The sequence below is a fragment of the Notamacropus eugenii genome, chromosome 6 (genome assembly GCF_028372415.1).
Source record: "Notamacropus eugenii isolate mMacEug1 chromosome 6, mMacEug1.pri_v2, whole genome shotgun sequence".
Lineage (NCBI taxonomy): Eukaryota > Metazoa > Chordata > Mammalia > Diprotodontia > Macropodidae > Notamacropus > Notamacropus eugenii.
The window spans coordinates 18,313,157-18,333,121 of NC_092877.1; the positions used below are offsets into that span (position 1 = coordinate 18,313,157).

Consider the following 19,965-nt stretch of genomic DNA (forward strand, 5'->3'; position numbering starts at 1 on the left):
TCTATTGCCTCTAAGATAAAATACCTCTGTCTGGCCTTGAGAGCTCCTCACAATCCGGCTCCAGCTTGTCCTTTCAGGCTAACTGTATACTCTATTGCAGCCAGACTGGCCTCCTTGAGCTGAGAGATGCCACTCTCCCTCCCACACTGGTGCCTTGGCACAAGCCCATGCCGGCAAGCTCTCCCTCCCCTGGAATCTTTCAAGCCTTGCCTTAAAGGCCACCTCTCTCAAGAGGCCTTTTCTCATTTCCTCTAAATAGTATTTATTTTGCGTGTATATGTACACACATTTGATATCTTGTATTTACTTGTCTGTGACCACGTGGCTCTCCCCACCCCCACAGAATGTAGGCTACTTGTCACTGGCACTTCTGGGCTAGGCAGGAATGTTTGGCAAAGGGCAATCCCTTCACACTGCAGGATGTGACCACGATGCTCACAAGTACCCTGTGGCTGATGCACTCTGCACACTCTAACATGTCTTGAAGATGGGAACTTGGATCCTGTTCTTTTCCATTCTCAATTCTGTGCACCTTGTCAAGATGCCTCTGCCTGAGCTCTTAGAAGAACATTTCCCTGAGCTTTCTTACCACTGATCAACTAGGGGAAGGTCTTGGCTATTTTACCTTTTGTTTGAGAAAATGTCATTCTAAACCAATTCACCTAAAAAAGTCAGGGCCAAAACATCCTGCTTATTACCTCACGGTTTCATGTTAAGTTTCAGACACACAAAAGGTATGTATAGAAGTAAATATATTTTATTTATCACAGTTTCACAATTTTAAAAAAGCAACACTTCAAAACTCACAATATAGCTCATACATTTTATTTTCAGATATACACAATCACTCTCATATACACAAATTATATAAAAATATTTGAAACTCTATCTCCAAAATATTCAACAAAGGTATTTGGGTGACTCTCATAAAACCGACCCAGCAATTTCTTCTTTTCTTTGGCAGATAATTTTGAGTCTTCATCAATTGTTTTTAGCAAAGACAAAAGCTCCTCTTTAGTGGCTTTCTGGGCACTGCTGTAATACTCACTTTGTTCACGTCTCTGGCAGAAAAAATAGCCTTAAACAAAAGGGAGAAATTTTCAGTACAGTTCAGATGTTCGGGGTTTTTTTTTTTTTTATCCATTTGGGCACTATTTTATAAAACACTGTGTAAACTCTCAATTTCATTAGGCTTCAGTCATCAAACCCTAAACTTGTACCTTCATTTACTAACTCCTTGAGCTGTTTCTCTTTTTGGGGGTGGGGCTGTGCCCTTTCAACTCAGGACACTCTACACACTGGCTCTTCTAAACCTTTTTATCCCTCCTCAAACCACCCACAGCTCCAGCTCTCCCTCCCCCCTCCCCTTCCGTCATATTTGACGGACAAAACTGGGATCAGTCACCACAAGCTCCCCTTTGTCCCCTATTCCTCATCTGTGATCAGTCCAGTGCCTTCTCCTCCAGTTCCATCTCCTCCTTTACCCTTGTCCCACATGGTGAGGTGGCCTTACTCCACACCAAGGCTCTGTCTACCTGCTGCTCAGACTATCCCATTCCATCCCATCTCCTTCAATAGACTGGTCCTATCCTTCCAGCTCTTTCAGTTATTTTCAGTCTCTCCCTGTCTGCTGACTGGATTCCCTACACAAACATGCCCATATCTCCCTCACTCTAAAAAATGCCTTCTCTTGATCCTTCCCTCCCTGCTCTCATCCCATTTCTTAGACCTTCTGTGGCTAACCTCCTCAAAAAGGTCACCTACAACAGGAGCCCCCACTTTCTCTCCTCTCACTCTCTTGTTAACCCCTTAATAATCTGGCTTCCAATCTTAGTACTTCACCGAAACTGCCAGAGTGCCAATGATCTCCAAGAGCCAAATCCAATGAACTTTTCTCAGTCCTCATTCTCCTTGGCCTCTTGGCAGCCTGATGCCATGAATCACCCTCTCCTTCCTGATACTTTTCTCTCTAGGTTCTCTTCCCTCTCCTTGGCTGGATCCCCATCTAGACCACACTCGTCCTGAGCCCTCTTCTCTTCTCCCTCTGTACTACATCAGCGGGTGATCTCATCAGCTCTCATGTATTTAATGACCATCGATTTGGCTGACTCTCACCTCTACCTAGCCTGACCCAATTTCTCTGCTGACCTCCAACTGCCTTTCAGACATCTCAAAACTGGATTTTTAGTAGACATCTTAAACTCAGTATAACTGAAGCAGAACTCATTACTTTTCCCCTTAAGTGCCCACCCCCACCCCCATCTCTCCTGTTCCTGTAAAAGGAAAACCCATCTGCCTCCAGGTCCCTTGGACTCACAAACTAGGGGTCATACTAGATTCCTCACTCTCACCCCACACCCCCCAAAATATCCAAGCTGTTGCCAAGGCCTATCGATTTCACCTCTATAACATCTCTTGAAGATGCCCTCTTTTCTTGTCTGACATTGCCCCAACTCTGGTGCAGACCCTCATCACTTCACACTTGGATGAGTGCAATAGCTGCTGGTGGATCTGCCTCCCTCCCTCATCTCTCTGCACTCCACTCTATCCCCTAATTCAGCAACCAATGGGATTTTCCTAAAGCAAGTCTGACCAGGTCACCCCCTTACTCTATAAACTCCAGTGGCTTCCTATTATCTCCAGGATCAAACACAAAATGCTCCAGTTGTCATTCAAAGCCCTTCATACCTAGCCCCCTCCTACCTCTCCAGTCTTCTTATATCTCAATCCCCAACATGTACTCTTTAATCCAGTGACACTAGCCTCCTGGCTGGTCCATGAACAAGACTCTCCATCTCCCAATTCTGGCTACTCTCTCTGGCTGTCCTCAGTCCCTGGAAAGCTCTCCCTCCCCTGTTCTGACTCCTGACCTCTAAGTCCCAACTAAAATCTCTCCTTCATCTGAAAACCTTCCCCAACCCCAACTAATTCCAGTCCTTCCCTCAGTTAATTGTTTCCTATTTATTCTTACATGGAGCTTGTTTGTTCACATTTATTTGCACACTGTCTCTCCGATTTGATTGTGAGCTCCTTGAGGGAAGTGCCTGGCACATAAAAGTTGTTCAATAAATGCTGACTAATTAAATATTGGAGATTTACAAGTCAATGAAAGCATACCTCCCCACAGCAGGTTATTTTCATTTGGCAGAGGGTTTCAGCATGTAATGCCCCACCAAGAGTCACCCCAAGTTACCTGTGTCTCCATCTGGATCTCTTCCTCTCTGGATGGCCATGAGTTTGTCACTGACGATTTTGTGCAGTGTTCCTGGGATCTTAAGAGACAGAACAGAAAGCATTCAAGCCTTTCATCTCCACTGTCACGGTTCAGCTCACCCCAGTCACTTTCAGAGCTTACCTTAAAAACATCTTTTTGATGATCCACTAAAAACAGCACCAAAAGGTCTGTTTTGCCTTTGGATAAATTTTTGTTGTTTACAATCGCTTTAGAAAACACCCTTTTCACAACCATCCGATTTTCACTCTGCAAAAAGCCAAAGCACACAGAGAGAACAGGTTTAGTGCCTCCTGGCTTTACCTTCATGTTCACTGACAGGCTGCCTGCCTCTCACTTGGTCAAGAAGGTGGAGGTCCAGGCGCTGAAGCGTCAACTGCCTTGACTTACCTCTTTCTGTAACTTAAATTCGGAAGGACGTGCTGCAACGGCCATCAAGTACAACAGTCTTCTAAACTCCTCTCTCCTACCAGAATCCAACAGCTTCAGGCAGAGCTGTGTGGCTTCTAATGCTCTGTCTGTCTTCCCGTTCACTTTAACCAAGGGAGAAAATTAGGTTTACAAACCACAGAAAGGTGACAAGAAAGCCAAGCTGTCTTCTAAATGAAACTACTACGCTTACCCATAAAAAGCAACGCCTTCAACGACAAGGAGTTCCTTTATGGAGCACAAACGTCTTTCTCTACAGGAGTTATGATCAACAGCACCCCCACTCACACTCATACCTGGGAGTAATATTAAACAAAGATCTGCACAAGGGACCTGTGGGGCCATGTAGTCCAACACCCTAGTTTTACAGAAGAGGAAACTGAGGGTCCGAGAAGTTAAGGAGCGTATTCAAGGTCAGGTGAGCAGTAAACACCAGAGTCAGGCTTGGAACCTAGGTCCTATCTGTAAAAGGGGATGATAAAAGCACCTGCCACCCAGAGTTGTGGTAAGGAGCCGAGCACAGTGCCTGGCACAGAGTAAGCGCCAATGGAAATGGGGGCTATTACTGGTTGTTGTTATTATCCTTAGAAGTCAGAACCAAGGCTCCTTCCACTCTACACACCAAACTGGCTCGAACAGGCCAAATGATTTGTCCCAGGTCACAACAATGACAGGTGCTGCAGCCCCTCAGTGACTGACACTCAGGGGGCTTGGTCCCCTCATGCTGCCACCCTATCAAAGCAAAGCACTTCTAAATCTGCAGAGGAGTGCAGTGAAACTAAGTTTTATTCCCTATTATACTTGACATTCTGATACTGCTTACCTGTCTAACTTCTTACTGAGAGGGAGAGCGAGAGAGAAGTAAAAAAGACCAGAGATGGAGTGGCAGAAAGGACCAAGGCACTTCCACTCTTAGAAGCATGTCCATCTTGATTTAGCAAATATTCACAGAATCCTCCCAATGCCCAAGCACTAGTGTTCTCAGTCTCCTCCTCCTCTGAGGGGGATGGGCTGGGGAAGTCCTCTATGTGCTCTTAGCTGGTCATGCTGAGGAACTAGGCTCTTCTGGTATGCGGGCTGGCTGGAGAATGCAGCCAGTGAGCATTCTGTGGGCATAAAGCTAGATTGACTTGTGAATCCACAGGTTTCACATCCATCGTGTCTCTACAGCTTCTTACCAATCAGCTGAAGGAACTCTAAGATAAAAGGGTAAGTCACCTCAAGAGAATATCCATGGGACCAAGGACAACAGAATTGTGGTTCCTTGACCAACCCCCACAAAAAAAAATAAAGACCAAGTAGCATGATTCTGTGGATCTGGCAGTGGTACTAACCCTCAGAGAGCCTGATTAAGCAATTTTTCCCAGTTAATCTAAATAAAATTTAAAAAGAACTTAAAATCTAAACTGGTAGATTTCTTCCAATCTACCAGAGGAAACTTAATATATGAAGAGAAAGTTATTAATTTATCATCAATAAAGGATATATTTATTTTTCCAAGAAATAATAAATTTGTAACAGTCCCTCCTTCCAATTACTCCATGGTTATAACCTGCAGTTCACTGTTAGTGGTATCATCTGTGGTCTTGTAACCAAGTAGGGACTGATCCCATAATTTTGGCTTCAATGACAAAATGATTAGTCCACCTGAGCTATACCCAGTATAAACATAATTACTTTGTTATGTTTTCTTTTGGAAAATAATTGTTGCAGAAAACTACAACTATATTCTGAAAGCAAATGATGCAAAATGAAAGCATGCATATGTATAATAAAGGTAAAGTCTGAAGAATAATGATTTGTGCCAGGGGAAAACTTACCACTACTAAAGTTACATCTATTTAGCTTTTATCAGGTTTTTAAAAGCATTTGTTGTGATTAGGAATTTCATCATGCTAGATATTTCTCCCTCAAGAGAAAAAAGAAAACCTTTAAGTTACCGAAAGTGTCATCATTTAATCATTAAGAATCATTTATTAAGCACCTACTATGTGCTAGGTACTGATAGACACTGAAAATACAAAGACAAAAGGGAAATAATTCCCTGCCCTTGTACAGACTTTATATTTTTTTCTCAGGAGATACAGCATTTACATATTAAAACATATGAAATAAACCTAAAATAAATTTTTAGCAAAAAGCACTAGCAGCCTTAGGGTTCTGGGGGTTGGAAATAGGAAAAGCTTTTTGAGGAAGGTGGTGTTTGAACTGAATTTGGAAGGAAGTTAGGGGTTCTAGGAGGCAGAGGGAGGGCATGCCATCCAACGGGGAGGAGATGTGGTGCAAAGTGCAGAGATGGAGGGTTGTGCAGGGAAGGTTAGCCAGGGGCAATTTTGGCTGGATCACGGCATGTAGGAAGGGGAGTGATGTATAAAAAGGCTACAAAGGAAGGCCAGAGTAAGGAACAAGATGGCTGGGCTCATACTTACAAAAATCCCTCTGGCGGCTGTGTTTCACATGTCCTGGAATTGGGAAGAACCCTGGGCTAGGATGGTCATTTTGTAAGGGGAGAGGTAGCCTTGAGAAAGAAGCAACCAGATTTGACAACTAATTGCCAAGAAATGAGGAGAGGATGAGTTCTTGGGCAACTGGAGGATGGGGCTGCCTCCATAGAAATAAAGAACTTTGCAGGAAAAGGGGGATAAGGTGGGGATGGGAATGGGATCTAGGGTTGGGATGCCTCCAGGATGTCCAGTCAGAAATGTCCAACAGCAAAGAGGTCCAGAGACACATTTTTGGCCATGGCTGCCATGGTGTGGATTCACTTGGCTGTTACAGATTTTGTTGTGTTTTTTTCCCTTTCTGTCCTACATTTTTAATTGAGGGAAGTGGCCAAGGGAGACAGGGTTAGTAGTCATGATGCCAAAAATGAAGGCCACGGTACCATTTTTAAAAATGCACATAAGAGAGCACGAACACGCAGGATGAGTTTGAAAGGAACATGGGGAATTCCTCATAGACTTTTAAGAAGCTGTAGGAAAGTAAGATGTAGGTTTTATATTGAACTTTCTTTTGTGTTCTGCTGCAGGGTTCATGTTTACATTAAAAAAATGTTTTTAAATTCAGGAGGGCGTGGGTGATGTCAGAGTGAAGCTTGGGAAGACAGTGACAAAGGTGACAGAGAGGTCAAGGGGGTGAGGAGAACACTGGGGAGAGGGATAAGGACAGAAGGGTGCGACAGCAGGAGGAGATACAGCTGGGCCACTTGCCCTGAGTTCCACTGTCACTGTGAAAGGGAGGACAGCCTGAGGGAAAGGGCAGAATCAGGAGGCTCTTGTCTTTTAAGAGGGAAGGGAAGCTGGGGCTGCAGGAGGCCAGAAGCCATTGGGTCCGGGGGGTCACTGTCTTTGATGCAGAGAACCACCACCTCTTCAAGGACTGAACTGGAAGAAAGGAAGATTAGGGCCAAGATAGCCAAGGGGAGGAGGGGCTCCAGCTCAGGGTCAGGGAGGCTGGAGGGACAGAAGGTGGGAAGCTACAGAATTACTTTGGGAGGAGAGAAAACATTGTCTTGCAGAAGAGTTCAATCTCGATTACTCCATCCAGCAGCACTCAAGGAGGGAAAGCCAGATGGTGAGTGTCACATCACCCAAACTTAGGCAAATGTGACCAACAACACATAAATGCCCTGTACCAATTAGAAGCACTGGCAACATTCCAAAAGAAAAAGCTCAGCTGCAAAACATAAAAGCAAACGGGATTTTTTTGGTTATTAAATACATACCTTTAAAAAATGAACTATGAATAATTTGGAGCTTGTCATTTTTACGTTATTTAAATGCTTGGATTTGGTTTTTTTTGGGGGGGGAGTGGATACTACCTTTAGATAGTCTGAAATATCTTGTATCGTATAAATAATTGTTCACCTTCATACAGCACTATTTTTACAGTTTTACAAAAGTACTATAAGACTTAACAAAAGTATCATAACAACTGTGTTGAGATATTATTATTTACTGGATGCCAGTAAATCTCGCCAGATTTACTGATAAGGAACCTGAGGTTTATAAACACCAAATGACTTATCTCATGCCACACAGTAACAGGTAAGATTCCAGGATCTCCTGATTTCTGTGTAACCCTCTTTCCCTGCTTAAATACACTGCCTAAATCCATTATCCATAAGAATGTTGTATGTTCAAAACCACAGAATGAATGGTGCCCAGAGAAGAGATCTAGCCAGCCTCCTAGTCTAGACCTCAAAACTAGACCTCAAAGTCACCACTGTGGACTAAGCCAGTGCTGTTGTATCTGCTTCATTGTGTGTGTGTTCATCCTTTGTTGCCAAAGAAGACCATGCCATCAGAGAAATAATGACGTGACTTGCACTTGACTTTGTTCTGAGTGAGGGAGGGCTGTGTAGGTCACCAGTCTCACTTCTCCTCCAGAGCCATCTGAATTCAGTGACCAGATATTCATCAGGATGACTGGAGATGACCCAGGATGAGGCAACTGCAGTTAAGTGATTTGCCCAAGGTCACACAGCTAGTGAGTGTCAAGTGTCTGAAGCGAGATTTGAACTCAGGGCCTCCTGACTCCTGCGCTGGTGCTCTATCCACTGCACCACTGGTGAATATCACCAAGGTTAGTGTGAATCTCCCCTAATTCAGTAACCAAAATTTATAGGAGCTACATGTTACTGAAACATAGGAATTTTACCGGACTGTTTTCTAAGCTGACTTTGGTCTATATTATCTTGTCAGCTTTAGAGTTTGTTTTAAGTAAAAAGCATTCATCCAGAAATTGAGTTTTTTCTCCTGTAAAAGACCAAAATCCAAGGACGATCAAGTTTCTTACCGAGGAGTTCTGCAATCCCCGTGTGGATTTCAAATAAGTGGTTTAACAGAGGTTCCCTCGTGTTGTAGTATTTACTAATGGCATCAAATAAGAGTGCTTTCCACACATCTCCTTTGTCTGGTAGCTCAGGAAAATTCCTGCTTAGCTCCACCACCATCTGGTCTGGAAGGTATTCTAAGCAGTCTGTCGCTGCAGAGAGCCATTCATCCTCCCTAGAAAAGCAGAGATTGTTAAAAACTACAAGAGTAAGTACGCACATGAGGGTTTTTTTCCTCCTGAGACCTCCTCATGGTGGGGATGTTACTCCAGTGGAGCTCAGGCTTTTGCTGGAAGGATGGGCATTTGCTCCTGATGCAGATTGTGGCTGCTGTCTGGGAACCAGGCTGGCCAAGTTCAGAGAGGTTTACCACTAACAGCATGCCACCGAGTAATAAATCCTTGGATGGTGCACTGCCAGACAGCCAAAGAAAAATGCAAAGGGGCCTCGGTCCTTGGCTGCCACCCTCTCTCCCCCTTCTATAAGAATGTCAGCAAAGAGGCTAAAAACCCACAAAGGGTGCCAGGAACTGCACCATTCTGACCTTCTCAAGAAACGTTTTCACTGAGGGTCCTCCAAGTGTGAGATCTAAGGCAACACCCTAGAGAAGACGCGCGATCCTCCTACTCATTAATACTGATAGTCTTACTATGACTGAAGTCAGAAAATGAAGAAGAGACAGCTCAATGGAAGGAAGGTCACAGGTTCTCGGAAAGGCACATAAAGAGATAGCTTTATCACTTTCAAGCAGCAGCAGGCACTTTATAGGACATTTGGTCACTTTACTTTGCAGTACTTATGAAAACAAGCAAAAAAATCTACCCTGAAGATAAACGTGGCTTAAATATTAGCTTCATCTGTCATAAAAAAGGAGAAAAGTGAATGAACTATGAAGACTAAATCTGTGAAGAACTCTATAGGACCTCCCAAATTAAACAGCAATACAAAAGGTAAACATAGGGGAACATGATCAAAAACGGTTTTATGTTCTGAATACTTGATCAAGAAGAGAGTGAGAAGGCACCAGGCATCAGGGAGGGCAATGGGGGCATCCCTTCTGACCGCACTGCTCTGCCACTAAAACCCACCACGTTAAAAGGGTACAGTGTGCAGTTTAAACAGTTGTAACCAAGCTTCAACGAGCTAGTCATGCCTCTTTCCCCTCAAATGGGGAAACGAATTTTTAAAAAAAGATACCGAGAAAGACTATCACTGAACCCTTCTATGCAAGTTCAAATAAAGTTTGCCATGAGGATGAGGACCAAGCCCAAGAACTGCCTGAGCTAAGCAGACGGGGCAGCATCTAAAGCCACCAAAAGAATTTACAGAAGGGGACAGTTAGAGATGAGAAAAGGAAGCAATGGTGGAGTGAAGCAAGTTTGCAGGAAAGGTGGCCAGGTGTCTGGCTAAACCAGATAAGCATTCAAAAATATGAGAGGGCAAAATACTGATAATAAGGGAGCTCTGTCAACATCTCTATAACAAACATCTGTTCATCCATGACAATGGACCCACCATAGTTGGGGGAGCAGGATGCTACCTTCTGAGCAGCCTGAGGAAGCAGAAATATCAAGGAAGAGGAAGGAAGCACACCGGATCCCCTAACTAGAGGCTGTGAGGGGCACTGAGAGGCTGCCTGGAGAAAACCATGGCCAGCATTCATCCAAACAAGAAATCAAGAAGACACCAACAGCTAATGACCACAGGCCTACATTAACAACTCTAAGAACTTAAAAGAACATTCCAGATATCAGGAACTCAGGCATATCCCAATGAAGAGGAGAGAAACAGAGAGTCTTCTCAACACTGGACAGAAGAGCACAGGGACAAGTCACTCCACTTCCTTATCTACCACCAGAGGGGATCAGATGAGATTGCAGAGATTACCTCAATGATCCTTTCCAGCTCTACACTTGAGATCCTATTGGGTCCACAGCTGGCTGAAAAGGACAAAAGACTGGAGATCCCATTGTGGTTTTTAGCTACTAAAAACGTAGCACAAGCATCTGGTAAGTAACCACTATGCTGAATGATCCCCTGGATATTAATGCCAATACAAAGCAAACCAAGGCTTAGACACTTAACCAAGGCCCAGACCAGTGTCATGGAAAATGTCTGAACACAAATGGAAAGAGATTCTCTGCCCCTCAGGGTCCAGCAAATGATCCCTGGAACCCTACAAAGCCTCCGAAATTAGGTTTTTAATAACCACTGCTCCAAACTATCCACACAGAAAAACAAGTGGATGAAGAATGCTTGAGGTTCTGCACAGAGCTTGCTGGGCTGCTCCACCAGAACATCCGTCTCAGAGAGACACCAAAATCAAAAGGAGGAGAAGGGCAAGCTAGAAGGACTTTGAGAAATTGTGCAATGATTTCATAATGCCAACTTATTCCCTAAAGCCAGTATTTTTCTGGTGATGCTGTATCACAACCTCCAAAGAATCCAAACTGCTGGTGACCCAAGGAGCAGTGGAGAGATGGACACTCAACATAAACAAGCAGAAAAGCATGAGAAACAGCAGGTCAGTGCTTGGAGCGTTTCACAGAGGGTTGTGGGACTGGAAAAATTGATGAGGCCACATTGCAATAAGGACCAGTAATGTGACCGATGACAGGCCCATGCTCTGCAAGTGTCTATAGCATGCAGCTGCCTGAGATCCTGAAGAAGCTCACAGAACAGACAAGGCCTTTAGACGAGATTGAGATACTTCTACCTATGCTAAGAGATGGCAACACAAATAAACTCCCAACGTTCTGCAGCTGGAAAGGACCTTACGAGTCATAAGCTAACTTTCTCGTTTTACAGATGAGGAAACTGAGGCCACAAAAGGTGAGATAAAATACCCAAGGTTACACACAGTAACCACAAAATCTAGAGCTATGACTATTTTCCTGACACTGAGTCCAAGTTCAGCATTCCTTCCACAGTCTCAGGCTGCTTCTTTCTAGAGTTCATGTTACAATTTGTGGTCTCTTATTTTTGCTAAGAGAGGCACTCTAGGTAGAGGGTTTTTTTTTTTAATTTAATTGTCAAGTTATTATTCAAAATAACAGAAATAGAAGGTAAGAAATAACAGAAATAGAAGGTAAATAAAATGTCAAACCTGTTAGGAATTTATGAAATTCTCTTAGTTCAAGTCTTACTTTAAGAATCTTGATAAAACTGAACTGCAACTGTAGAAATAATTTTTAAAAAATTCAGCCAAATGGGAGGAGCCAAGATGGTGGAGTAGAAAGACATACATATGCTAGCTCCAAACCCACAGCCCATAAAATACCTGTAAAGAAGAACTCCCAACAAATTCTGGGGCAGCAGAAGCCACAGAACAACAGAATGGAGGAGATTTCTGTTCCAGAAAGCTCTGAAAAACCGACGCGAAAGGTTTGTCGTGCACCTGGACCTGGAGCAGAGCCCAGCCCTGCCTTAGCCGCGCAGCACTGAGGGGAGCAGATCCGAGCAGGCTTCAGGGACAGAATCTCCAGCGGCCGCACAGGTCCCTCCACCCACAGGTGCCAAAGGTCAGTGACAGGGTCTTTTTGGCTGGACAAGAAGGGAGTGGGGTGTCCCCATAACTCAGGCCCCCTCGGGAGGCAGCAGCAGAGGCAGCAGCATACAAGGGCTCCCAAAGCAGGAAGGAGCCTGGATCCACTGTTGAAGATCTCCCCATAAACCCCCTGAGGGAACTGAGCCCCGTATGGTGGCCCTGCCCTGACCTGAGCACCTGAACTTAATCTCACACTGAATAGCAGCCCTGCCCCTGCCGAAAGCCTTGAGGCTGGGAAGCAGCATTTGAATCTCAGACCCCAATTACTGGCTGGGTGGATCTGGAGGTGAGGTGGGTGTGGAAAGGACACTCAGAAGTTAACTAACTGGCTGGGAAAATGCCCAGAAAAGGGGAGGGGGGGAAGTAAGACCACAGAAGGTTACTTTCTTGGTGAACAGATATCTCCTCCCTTCCTTTCTGATGAGGAAGAACAATGCTTACCATCAGGGGAAGACACAGAAGTCAAGGCTTATGTATCCCAAACATCCAAAAGAAATATTCCATGGACTCAGGCCATGGAAGAGCTCAAAAAGGATTTTGAAAATCAAGTTAGAGAGGTGGAGGAAAAACTGGGAAGAGAAATGAGAGAGATGCAAGAAAAGCATGAAAAGCAGCTCAACACCTTGCTAAAGGAGACCCAAAAAAATGCTGAAGAAAATAACACCTTGAAAAATAGGCTAACTCAGAACCAGGAGAACTTTATGCACAGCAACGACCACAGTGTGTGAGAGTTTTTTCTGGTAGACCTAGATTTTTGTAATAACACAAGAACTTCTTACCAAAAAAATAAATAAATAAATCCCAATGGTGGTTCTCAAGGCAAAATGCCTTCCACACTCAGAGAGAGAAATATGGAAGTCACTCACATAATGTAACAGATCATGTTTGTGTATGTGTATGTGTTTGTGTATCATGTTCTGATTTGTTATACGATTTCTTTCATTTATCTTAGTCTGACTACATAGCATGACTATAGTGAAAATATACTCAATAGGAAAGTATATGTAGAATCTATACAGAATTGTATGCAGTCGTGGGGAGGGAGGGGGAGAGTGGGGGGTAGGTGGGGGGGATAAAATCACAATTGTATGGCAGTGATTGTTAAACATTAAAAAATAAAAATAAATAAAAAAAAATAGGCTAACTCAATTGGCAAAAGAGGTTCAAAAAGCCAATGAGGAGAAGAATGCTTTCAAAAGCAGAATTAGCCAAATGGAAAAGGAGGTTCAAAAACTCACTGAAGAAAATAGTTCTTTCAAAATTAGAATGGAACAGATGGAGGCTAATGACTTTATGAGAAACCAAGAAATCACAAAACAAAACCAAAAGAATGAAAAAATGGAAGATAATGTGAAATATCTCATTGGAAAAACAACTGACCTGGAAAATAGATCCAGGAGAGACAATTTAAAAATTATGGGACTACCTGAGAGCCTTGATCAAAAAAAGAGCCTAGACATCATCTTTCATGAAATTATCAAGGAAAACTGACCTGAGATTCTAGAACCACGGGGCAAAATAAATATTGAAAGAATCCACCAATCACCTCCTGAAAGAGATCCAAAAAGAGACACTCCTAGGAACATTGTGGCCAAATTCCAGAGTTCCCAGGTCAAGGAGAAAATATTGCAAGCAGCTAGAAAGAAACAATTCAAGTATTGTAGAAATACAATCAGGATAACACAAGATCTAGCAGCTTCTACATTAAGGGATCTAAGGGCATGGAATATGATATTCCAGAAGTCAAAGGAACTAGGACTAAAACCAAGAATCACCTACCCAGCAAAACTGAGTATAATACTTCAGGGGAAAAAATGGCCTTTCAATGAAATAGAGGACTTTCAAGCATTCTTGATGAAAAGACAAGAGCTGAAAATAAAATTTGACTTTCAAACACAAGAATGAAGAGAAGCATGAAAAGGTAAATAGCAAAGAGAAGTCATAAGGGACTTACTAAGATTGAACTGTTTACATTCCTACATGGAAAGACAATCTTGAAACTTTTCAGTATCTGGGTAGTTGGTGGGATTACACACACACACACACACACACACACACACACACACACACACACACACACACACACACACACACACACACACACACACACTGAATTGAATAGGATGGGATCATATCTTAAAAAAATGAAATTAAGCAGTGAGAGAGAAATATATTGGGAGGAGAAAGGGAGAAATGGAATGGGGTAAATTATCTCTCATAAAAGAGGCAAGCAAAAGACTTTTTAGTGGAGGGAAAAAGAGCGGAGGTGAGAGAAAAACATGAAGTTTACTCTCATCACATTTGACTAAAGGAAAGAATAAAATGCACGCTCATTTTGGTATGAAAACCTATCTTACAATACAGGAAAGTGGAGGAGAAGGGGATAAGCAGGGTGGGGGGGATGATGGAAGGGAGGGCAACGGGAGGAGGGAGCAATTTGAAGTCAACACTCTTGGGGAGGGACAGCATCAAAAGAGAGAATAGAAGCAATGGGGGGCAGGATAGGATGGAGGGAATTATAGTTAGTCTTACACAACACAACTATCATGGAAGTCATTTCCAAAACTACACAGATATGGCCTATATTGAATTGCTTGCCTCCCAAAGGGAATGGGTGGGGAGGGAGGGATGAAGAGAAGTTGGAACTCAAAGTTTTAGGAACAACTGTCGAGTACTGTTCTTGCCACTAAGAAATAAGAAACACAGGTAATGAGGTACAGAAAGTTATCTGGCCCTACAGGACAAAAGAGAAGATGGGGACAAGGGAAGGGAGGGATGATAGAAGAGAGGGCAGATTGGTGATAGGGGCAATCAGAATGCTCGGTGGCTTGGGGTGGAGGGAGGGGACAAATGGGGAGAAAATTTGGAACCCAAAATTTTGTGAAAATGAATGTTAAAAGTTAAATAAATAAATTTTAAAAAAAAATTCAGCCAATGTAGTTCATTGCCTTCAGAATATCACATTGTTGGAGGCTGCTCAGAGCCCAGAACAGCCCAGATTGACCTCTGTGGTAAGAGATGAGGATGGATGGCCAAAGACAACTTTCTTTGCTTAATTAGGGAATTATTTATACATGGAACAGAAATCAGAAAGAACTCTGGGAAACTTAGAACTCTGAGTATTAGTTACCTGAAGTCATGAAGCAATTTGGTAACAATGCGAGGAAATCAAATTAGACATATGGCCCAATGACCTGTCACTATGCAAAGGAGTGATACACTGCTAACTATGTGGAAATTCTATGTATGACTTACAAAAACTCTGAAAATCATCAACATTTCTACATACTGTGAGTCACTATAGGCCTTGAGAACCCCTCGGTCCAAATAGTGACTGGTGTGGAACAAGTCTGATTGTGTCTTAGGGTGAGGGACCTTAGGCGCCATCTCTTGAGGCTGAAGCAAGGAATCAAGGAGCGGGAGGTCTATAAGCTGCAGCAGGCGCCCAATGGTTTCTTCTCGCCATACTTCATTAATAACTACACAGGGAAAAAAGCAACAACCAATGATTACTAATGCAAATGGTCACCACAATACTCAATTGGCAGATATGTCAGTATCCATAAAAGGATATATAAACTTTACAAAATGCTCTCTTCCTATAAGGGGAACAATCAATGGTTTGTTGAGCGTGTAGGAGAATAGACTTTGCTTCTACTGTACAAAGAATGTAAAGAATTCCATTTGTCCAATCTGTCAGATAAGAGATCAAGTCACATAACTCATGTTAATAAGAACTTTGGAAGAAAGAATGATTCATTGAAACTAAAAAATAGCTCTGAACTACTGGCTGCAGATCACTGCACTCAGGGTTTCTACAACTCTGCTACAGGGAGGAAAAGTCATTCTGCTGCATTCCACTGACCCACAAGTGAACTAGTACACCAGAGAACAAGAATCTAAATGCGGGGATAGGGCTGATCTTACACCTATTAGAATCTGAAAAGAAAATATTTACGTTTGGGAAAGCATTTAAGTTATAATAACCAACAAAGATGCGTGCAAAGCAGACTTCCGTTTTGCCTCTGCCAGCCAGTATTCTTCAACAATGGCTTCCCTGATTTAGGCTTTAAAGAGACAACTTCAACACAATGTTCCCTCTGAGCTGCTTCTCATAAAAGATGAGGAAAATATCAAACAGATGACATTCATAACGAACAAAAAACTCTAATCCCATTTAAAGACAGTTTCCATTTCTTAGCAGGTGTCAGCTTAGCTTACCTTGAGGAGACAAGTTTGTGGAGATATTGACACGAGGAGAGTTTGCAGGCTTTAAACTTAGATTCTCCCACAGATCCTCTAAAGTTGTGGATTTCAAAGCAGGTGAATTAAATAATGGTGTCTTCTCGCACCTTAAAGCAAGAGATCTAATCAGAAATCAGTATTTACAAACTGAATACAACCATCTTCCTCACTTGTACAAGCTGCACTATAACTCTGCTTACTGGTCTTCTTTGTTCTTAATTCATTTGAGAACTGAACTGTCAGCTTCTAGTACAACCATGGTGGAATAGGTAATGGCCCCAAGCTCATTAGCCTCATTTCTGAACTACCATGACTGAGCCGGGGCTGAGCATCTTCTAAATACCCCAGAGAAAGGGCGCTTCTCCCTTAAACTGCCTCCCAAGTTCTCTCTTTGGCCTCTTAGTTCTCAAACTGGTTGCTCTGGAAGCTACAGGGATAAACGATATGATTCAATGAAAAAGTCTCTAATACATTTGTCACTCCTATATTTTAGCATTAAAACACTTAAGACTCCCTACTTCATATTTCTACTGAAGATTCAAATTTAGGCAAAATTTAAACCCCTTTCAAAGCCAAACACATTTTATGAAAAATAACTTCACTTTTTGAATACTTTTCATACACTTTTTCCCCTAAACATTATGCTTATTAAATACAGAGTCCAATGAGTCCTTTGTATTAAGAGACCAGTCACAGACCCAAGATTTTAATAAAAAGGAGCAAAAAGACAATTACCCTTTTTTTAAAAAAAAAAGAAAGATAAAATCTATCTCCCCCTCCCCCCACCCCAAATGACTGAGGAATTCGCCACAAACCTGGAAGGTGAACACTCTCTGTTCTCTTTCCCTGACTGAACGTCCTCTTGGTCAGGCACAGCTGTGAACCTGTAAAGGCTGCAGCTACTGTCTTCAAACACCGGCCGTTTGTCTCTTCCAAAGACTTTGGTCGGGACTGCTTCAAACACTTTGTAGTCCATTAATGCTTGACATACTCTTACAACTTTGGCACGAGGAATATCTACATCTCCAAAAAACTTATTCTGAATTAGATGAGAGAAGACAACATCCACAGCATCCGACCCGACAAAGCAGTCATCGTGACGTTTTAAGTGGTGCCTTCGCTTCTTAACTTCCACTTCTGTTTGAAGGGTGTTTATAATGCTGCTCCAAATATATGTGGCCCCAAAAGGCTTCTGTGCCACGCTGAAACCTGGCAGCGAAAAGAACACAGCAACCAAGATTCAAACAAGGACAACTGCCAGGTCCCAGTTGTGAGGACAGTTTAGTTCTTAGTCTGGTCTTCAGAAAGGAAGGTGAGGACCTAATATTGTGTAAAGAACACCGAACAACCATGAGATCTGCCAAAGGCTAGGAGACCCTGGTTAAGTCACTTCACTGCATCTCCATTTATTTGTCTGTAAAAATTAGTACTACGCTGGTCACAGGTGGGGAACCTGTAGCCCTCTAGGTCCTCATATGTGGCCCTTTGACTGAATAAAAACTTCACAGAATAAATCCCCTTAATAAAAGGATTTGTTCTGTAAAACTTGGACTCGGACTAGAAGGATGGACCTGTAGAAGCTCCTTGCCATAGCCATAAAATACCTGTAAAAAATGAACTAAACAAATTCTAGAGCAGCAGAAGCCACAAAATGACAGAGTGAAAGAGATTTCCAGCCCAAGATAGCCTGGAAGGCTGACAAGAAAGGTCTATCACACTGGGTGTGGAGCAAAGCACGGACAGGACCAGAGAAGGCCTCAGGGGGCAGAATCTCCCAGATCCCTCAACCAACAAATACCAGAGACAGCTTCAAAGGTCAGTGAGAAAGCTCTTTCACCTGGATGAGAAGGGAACTTGGTCTGACCCTGCCAGCAGCAGCCATTGCAACAGCAGCAGCCATTTTTGGAGCCCTTGGCCTAAAATCCCTGGGGGAATTGAGCAGCTGATCTAGATCTCAGCCCTGAGTGGCTCTCCAGGTTGAGGAAGAGTGCTGGCAATGCAGCTGGGGGTGGTTCTGGAGAGGCAACCTTACTGGCAGATCCTGGGCAGAAGAGAGTGCTTGTGATTGCTTTCAGACCAGAACATAGGCCAGGAGAGGAGTAAACTCCTCTCCCTTGATTGTGCCACCTCGGAAGAACTGAGAACTTACAGGTCCCCAGAGTATACCCTCTTCTTGACAAAGAACTCAAAAGTCAAGTAACTGGCTGGGAAAGTGCCCAAAAAAGGGAATAAAAATAAGATTACAGAAGGCTATGTTCTTGGTAAACAGGTATTTTCTTTCAAACTTTTGGATGAGGAAGAACAATACATACCATCAAAGGAAGACATAGAAGTCAAGATTTCTGCATCTGCATCCAAAACCTCCAAAATAAATATTCATGGTCTCAGGCCATGGAAGAGCTCAAAAAGGATTTTGAAAATCAAGTAAGAGAGGTGGAGGAAAGACTGGGAAGAGAAATGAGAGAGATGCAAGAAAATCATGAGAAGCGAGTCAACAGCTTGCTAAAGGAGACCCCAAAAAATGCTGAAGAAAATAACACTTTCAAAAATAGGCTACCTTACTTGGCAAAAGAGATGAAAAGAGTCAATGAGGAGAAGAATGCTTTAAAAAGCAGAATTAGCCAAATGGGAAAAGAGGTTCAAAAGCTCACTGAAGAAAACAGCTCTTTAAAGATTAGAATGGAGCAGATGGAGGCTAATGACTTTATGAGAAACCAAGAAATCACAAAACAAAACCAAAAGAATGAAAAAATAGAGGATAATGTGAAATATCTCATTGAAAAAACAACTGACCTGGAAAATAGATCCAGGAGAGACAATTTAAAAATTATGGGACTACCTGAAAGCCTTGATCAAAAAAAGAGCCTAGACATCATCTTTCATGAAATTATCAAGGAAAACTGCCCTGAGATTCTAGAACCAGAGGGTAAAATAAATATTGAAAGAATCCACCAATCGCCTCCTGAAAGAGATCCGAAAAGAGAAACTCCTAGGATTACTGTAGCCAAATTCCAGAGTTCCTAAATCAAGGGGAAAATATTGCAAGCAGTTAGAAAGAAACAATTCAAGTATTGTGGAAATACAATCAGGATAACACAAGATCTAGCAGCTTCTGCATTAAGGGATCAAAGGGCTTGGAATATGATATTCCAGAAGTCAAAGGAACTGGGATTAAAACCTAGAATCACCTACCCAGAAAAACTGAGTATAATACATCAGAGGAAAAAATGATCATTAAATGAAATAGAGGACTTTCAAGCATTCTTGATGAAAAGCCCAGAGCTGAATAGAAAATTTGACTTTCAGACACAAGAATCAAGAGAAGCATGAAAAGGTAAAGAGAAATCACAAGGGACTTACTAAAGTTGAACTGTTTACATTTTTATATGGAAAGATAATATTTGTAACTCTTGAAACTTTTCTCAGTATTTGGGTAGTTGGAGGGATTACATACACATACACACACACACACACACACACACACACACACACACACATATATATAGACAGAGAGCACAGAGTGAGTTGAATAGGAAGGGATGATATCTAAAAGAATAAAATTAAGGAGTGAGAGAAGAATATATTGGAAGGAGAAAGGGAGAAATGGAATGGGGCAGGTTATCTTTCATGAAAGAGGCAAGAAAAAGCTTTTTCAATGAAGGGGAAAAGGGGGGAAGT

The 19,965-nt window shown here is 42.6% G+C and overlaps 1 protein-coding gene across 1 annotated transcript in view; it reads right to left on the minus strand.

Moving 5' to 3' along the window:
• Positions 1-739: 739 nt before the first annotated feature.
• Positions 740-19,965, minus strand: part of DEPDC7 (DEP domain containing 7) — a 29,077-nt gene continuing 9,851 nt past the window's right edge. The window contains exons 2-9 of the mRNA XM_072619227.1: positions 17,103-17,496; positions 16,264-16,394; positions 15,332-15,521; positions 8,459-8,670; positions 3,623-3,765; positions 3,356-3,481; positions 3,194-3,272; positions 740-1,078 (exon numbers count right to left, since the gene is read on the minus strand). Of these exons, the coding sequence (XP_072475328.1) occupies positions 864-1,078; positions 3,194-3,272; positions 3,356-3,481; positions 3,623-3,765; positions 8,459-8,670; positions 15,332-15,521; positions 16,264-16,394; positions 17,103-17,496 (1,490 nt within the window). The 3' untranslated portion in view covers positions 740-863. The remainder of the gene's footprint in view (positions 1,079-3,193; positions 3,273-3,355; positions 3,482-3,622; positions 3,766-8,458; positions 8,671-15,331; positions 15,522-16,263; positions 16,395-17,102; positions 17,497-19,965) is intronic.